Here is a 6,000-nt window from a genome sequence, read left to right on the forward strand (position 1 = left end):
TAAGAAGGCTGGGTTTACAGAGTTCAAGTGATATGCCAATAGTTATGACCAGCTTCCTATTTGTGGTGGCAGGCTGGTGGTTAGGTAAGGCACTCCACAAAAGCATTCTGGAGTAAGGTGGATTTTTTAAATGTATTTAAAAATATGTAAATTTATTTTGAGAGAGAAGGAGAGTGCAAGCTGGGGAGGGGCAGAAAGAGGAGAGATAGAATCCTAAGCAGGATCTGCACTGCCAGTGTGAGCCTGACATGGGGCTCAAATCCACGAACCATGAGAGCATGACCTGAGCCAAAATCAAGAGTCATACGCTTAACCAACTGAGCCACCCAGGCACCCCTGAGTAAGGTGGATTTAATCCCACTTCTGCTGATCCTCATCCTTCTTGACCTTTTGATATATACAGTGCTTCAAAATGTCTCTTCTTGAAACCTCCCTTCTTAGAACTCCCTCCTTTGTCTCCTTTTCTACTCCGGCATTCTTCAGGCTTAGCACCCTACCCATGTGGTCCATGATCCCATTCAGAAAACTCAGATTGCAGGGCTTCAGCTGCTACTCAGTGATGACTATCACTTGGCCATCTCCAGACCTTCTCTCCCATCTTTAGGGCTATACTTCCAACTTCCAAGTAAAGATCTCCCTACTCAAATCACCTCTGGAATCTCACCTTCCTGATGAATGTTCCATTTGTGCCAGAGCAACCTAGCTACCTCAGGATTTGAAACCATAGCATCACCTCTGACTACTTCCTATTGCTCTCCCTACTCTTACTGACATGGGCACCAAGTCTATTGGAGTGGTCCTTCAAGATGCTTCCAGAATCCTAATTTCTTCCTGTCTGAGTCCTTTCCTAGGCCAAGTCCTAACCCATTCTTACCCAGTATAGTGGTTTTCAATTATGTCCACTAATTCCTTGATGCTCCTTCCCCTTCAAATTTAAGTCCTAATTCACTCCCCTTGAATGTGGGCCAGACTCAGCCAACTTACTTCTATCAAGTAGAGTATGGTGGTATTGATGCTATATGACTTCCAAGGCTAGGTGACAAAAAGGCCAGCTTCTGCCTGACTCTATATCAGGTTATCTGCTTTGGGGGAAGTCAGTCACCATGTTATAAGGACACTCAAGTAGCTTAGAGAGGCCATGTATGGAAGAAAGAAGGCCTCCTGACAAGAGCCAGCACCAACTTGCCAGCATGTGAATGAACCACGTGGAAGCCGATCCTTAAGATGAGTGTAGTCCCATACAACATCTTTTTTTTGGGGGGGTGGGGGGGTGGGGGAGGACACTGTCTTTGGGTAATTTAAGTAATTTAAGTAATCTCTACACCCAAGGTGGTGTTCAAACTCAAGACCCAAAAATCAAGAGTCATATGCTCTAGCGATTGAGTCAGCCAGGCACCCTGGTTCAGTACTTTTTCTCAACAGCTTTTTAAGATATAATTTCCATACCATAAAATTCACCCTTTTAAAGTGCACAGTTCAATGGTTTTTAGTATTTTGAGTTGTGCAACCTTCATTACAATCAACTTAGAACATTTTCATCACCACAAAAAAAAACTCCACACCATTAGTAGTTACTCTCTATTTCTTGCTCCTCTAAGCCCCTTGCAATCACTTATCTACTGTCTCTATAGGCTTGTCTAATATTTATTCAATATTAAGTCCTTTGCCCATTTTTCAGTTGGGCTATTTGTCTTTTTATTGAGTTGCAAGAGTTCTTTATTCATCCTGGATGCCAGCCAACATCTGCAACCTCACAAACAACCCTAAGCCAGACTATCCACCTAAACTGCTCCCAAAACCCTGCCTCAGAAAGACTATGAGAGTTAATGAATGTTATTGTTTCGTATCACTAAATTTTAGGGTAAGTTGTTATAATGTGATAGATAACTGATACATCCAATTACTTCTGCAGTCTACTTCCTGGCTGTTTTTCCTGCTCAGAGTCCTTCTGCTTCCAAGTCCTTCTCATGGTGCTATCATACTAACCTTTTCAAAGCACCATTTTCGCCCTGCTCTTCCTCTGTTTCTTTAGAATCTCTTATTCTTATATTTGTTAGGGCCTCACGTCACAATAAGGAAATCACTTTCTAGGCAATGGAGAGGCCATGCAAGTCTGAAGAATTTACAGGACAGAATAGTAGAAATGTAAAACAGAACTGCTTGACATCTGAAATCCCTTTTATTGGCTTTCAGATCCTCCATAATCAGGCACAACCTCCCTAGCTCAGTAAGGAGAGAGAGATGGATCAAAACTTCTGAGTGATACCTTTCTGTGATTCTGTATAGATTTCACACCTGTTCCATCATGACATCAACCATCCAAGCCAGCAAGAACATTAAAGTACTCCATGGTTGATCTTATTTTACAGCCTGATTCCCACTGCCAAGCCAGTATCTGCCTTCACTTCTGCTCTTGCCCTGCCCAGAATGTCTGGGTTCTCCACTTCTCCAGTCAGAACTCAGCCAGCCCTTTACCACCTACCACACAGCCTTTCCAAGCTCCAACTCTGAAGTGCTGCAGTCCTTGCCTTCTTAGGCAACAGCTAGTCACCTTGGACCTCTGAAGGTGCCCCTAGGCCAGGCTTTGACTGGAACCCATGTGCCTCTCTGAGGTCAAAAGGACTGCAATCAGCAATTTGTGGTTTTAAGCTAAAAAGCGGCTTTTTGGCTGTTAAAAATGCCAGGGAACATTTTCAGTCATTTACACTTTAGTACAGAGATCACTGAGCCCTTCCTGAGAGTAACATCTGTGGGGAAGAAGGGCAAGAGGATACAGAAGTAAGAGCAACACTTGTATAAGGCAGCAAGTGAGGGTTTTGTTTTAAGAGAGGTTCCAAATGCCTCGAACTTACAAGATATCTGGCTACGTGGATCAAGTGTAGGAAGAGAGGCCAGACAATTCTCTCATACTAGTCTTAAGTCCCCTACACAGACTTCCCACCCTGTAAGACTCATGTTGGCTCCCCACAGGCCCACCCTGGACACGATCTGTCAATTTCCTCCAAATGTGTGTCCAGAAATAAGGGTAGAAAACTAGGATGAAGTTCTGAATGCTAAGTCACAGGGCATGGACTTTGGTCTCCAGGCAGGTCTTGCTGAATGTGCTGCAGGGGAAAGAATTGAAGCAAGATGTGAGGAAGACCAGTGAACAAGCCCTAATAAGTTTCCTCCTTCCCAAAGCCTCAGTTTGACCATGGCTTCCTCACCTGGGAGTTGTGAGGATCAACGCAGCCCTGGGCGAAGTCAGTCACCTGCTTTTCTTGGAAGGAGCTTATCCCTGAGGATATGATCACTTCCCACCAGAGGCCTATCAGGCTTATGTGAGGTGATAGGCTGAAGATGGCCAACCCCCTCTCTGGGGCGGGAAAGTGAGAAGGAAATGATGGGGGCACTTTGGCCCCATAGGAATGTGTCAAAAGACATCTCTAGAATAATTGTACCTCTGTCTAGCTCTCTTTCTGAGGAGGGCTTTAACAGGTGACCTGTTTCAATCCTGCTGGTAATGTTGTAAGGTTTGCTGCAAACAGAGCTTTGGGCAGGTGCTTTTTCTTTCCTATCCCCAAAGAGGTGGCGCAATGCCGGACCGAGAACTTTAAATCAGAGCCCTTGGTGGACGGTTAGAGTCTGCTCCCTCTGCGCTGTATGACTCTTTGAGGCTCGAAGAACAGCTTCTCTGCGACCCCCAAAAAGAACGAAAGGGAGATTCCCTGGACTTCTCACGGAAGCTCCCACAGGCCCCGCTTCTGCCCCGGGCTGCGCCTCGTGGGAGACGCTGCTTTCTGCGCCTGGCCGGGGCCTCCTCCCTCCAGCCCGCGCGCGCCCCAGTCTCCTCGCACCTTGACGGTGTCCAGCGGGTGCCCCACAAACACCAGGCACATGCCGCCAAAGCCGCCGGCCAGCAGGTTCTTGAGTGGGCTGATAGGCTTCACCTCGTCTGCCATGGTCCGTCCGTCTGGCCGGCACTGTGTCAGTCTGTTCCGGGCCTGCCCTGCTCCACTGCACCAGCCGCAGCGCTGGCACCGCCGACCTTTCACCCACTTTCGCGTGGGCGGGGCAGGAGCCTAGGGCAGGAGCCTGTGGCAGCCTAAGCTGCCCAGTCCGTCTTCCGCTGGGGGGCGGCTTCCGGCCGATGTCCCGCCCCTCTGTAGGCGTGGTTTGAGGTAGCAGAGCTGGCCCTGACCCCTTCCGGGCTAGGTTGGAAGTGCAGACGGTTAGCTTTACCCGTCCCGAAAGTCTTCCCAGACTTAAATGTTTTCTCCTCTACGCGTCGCATTCCTCCGCTCACTCCGCAGAAGCCGACAGCGCTCGGCTTAGTGCCAGGCGCCCTTCCACGTGCTGGAGGCGCAGCTGGTAACCCAGCACACGGATCCCTGTCTTTGTGGAGTTTATAGACCATGACGAAGATAAATAAGTGAAAGCTGCATAGTGTATCAAGTGGTGATAATTGCTATGGAGAAAAACACGGAAAGAGGGTTAGAGAGTATGGGAGAGAGGGGGCGAGTAATATGCAATTTTAAGTAGGTACGGGAGGGTTTCACTGAGAACGTGAGGAAGTGAGTCCTGCCCAAAGACATGGGGGTGGGGAGAATGGAGGGTGAGGGACCTAACAAGCAAAGGAAAAGAAAATACAAAAGCCCTGAGATGGGCTGTGCCTGGCCTCTTTGGAGAACCACAGAGAAAGGCCTTTGTGGTTACAGCAGAGTGAGGAAGAGGAGTAGCAGATAAAGACGTGGAGATATTGGTGGCACATTCAACAGGCTTTGTGTGCCGCTCTGAGGACGTCAGCTTCTACTCTGAAGGAGATGGTAGACAGAAGCCATTCTGGGGGTGCCTAGGTGGCTCAGTCGGTTAAACGTCCTACTTGGGCTCAGGTCATGATCTCCTGGTTTGTGGGTTCGAGCCCCGTTTTGGGCTCTGTGCTGACAGCTCAGAACCTGAAGCCTACTTTGGATTCCGTGTCTCCCTCTCTGTCCCTCCCCCACTCTCACTCTGTCTCTCTCTCAAAAATAAATAAACATTAAACAATAATAATAAAGACATTCTGGGGTTTTGAGCAAGGGAGTGACATAGTCTGACAAATGACTTAACAGGATCCCTCTGACTGCTGGCTGGGAATAGACTGTAAGGAGCAAGGAGGAAGCAGGGAGGCTTGAGGAAGCTAAAGGTCATGGTCAGAGGTGCTGGTTTGGATCAGTGCACAGAAAAGGAGGTGGTGAGAAGTATTTGGATTTTGGATATATTCTGAAAGGAGACCCTAAAGGAATTGTTAATGAATAGAATATAAGGTATGTGAGAAAGGAGTTAAGAACAATGCTAACGTTTTTACATTATTGACTCTAGGTGGGTGGTATCCAGGTATTCACTATCTTATTCTTTCATCATTTCTGTATGTTTGAAAATTTTCAAATTAAAAATTTGAACAGGAGTGCTTGGCTGGCTCAGTCAGAAGAGCATGTGACTCTTGATCCTGATGTCATGAGTTCGAGCCTTTGTTGGGTATAGAGATTACTTAAATAAATAAAACTTAAACAAACAAGCTGTGAACAATAGACATGCCCCTACTCTGTAGCAGGTACCTCACTGCCAAGCTGACCTGATGATAGTCCCCCTTTGTAGGTATTGCCAGACCACAGGGAAGCCTGGAGTGGGAAAGATGAGCCATATGTGCTGGGGGCAGAAGGATGAGTAACAGGCTCTGAGCCTGGCTGGTTCAGAAGTCCTATAGGGGAGTGGAGGGCAAGGACGCTAGGGCAAGGCCCCAAAGCCTGTCTACTCTGCACCATACTCTTTTTCTAAGAGGGGATGGGGAGCCACGAAAGAGTTTTAAGCACAGTGGTGACATGATCAGATTTGTTTTAGAAAGTCTGTTTTGGATGGACGAACTTGTGTTGAGAGAGACTGGAAGCAGGGAGACCAGACAAGAGAGAATACAGCAACCCAGGCAAAAGGGAGTGAAGGCATAAACTGAGGCAGGAGTCATAAAAGGACGGGAAAGGAGTT

General features: G+C 47.5%; 1 protein-coding gene across 1 annotated transcript in view; it reads right to left on the reverse strand.

Moving 5' to 3' along the window:
- The window catches only part of SLC25A20 (solute carrier family 25 member 20), a 29,436-nt gene extending 25,361 nt beyond the window's left edge, over window positions 1-4,075 (reverse strand). The window contains exon 1 of the mRNA XM_007088484.3: window positions 3,837-4,075. Coding sequence (XP_007088546.1) covers window positions 3,837-3,941 — 105 coding nt within the window. The 5' untranslated portion in view covers window positions 3,942-4,075. The remainder of the gene's footprint in view (window positions 1-3,836) is intronic.
- Between the last annotated feature and the right edge of the window lie 1,925 nt (window positions 4,076-6,000).

This window comes from Panthera tigris, chromosome A2 (assembly GCF_018350195.1).
Source record: "Panthera tigris isolate Pti1 chromosome A2, P.tigris_Pti1_mat1.1, whole genome shotgun sequence".
Lineage (NCBI taxonomy): Eukaryota > Metazoa > Chordata > Mammalia > Carnivora > Felidae > Panthera > Panthera tigris.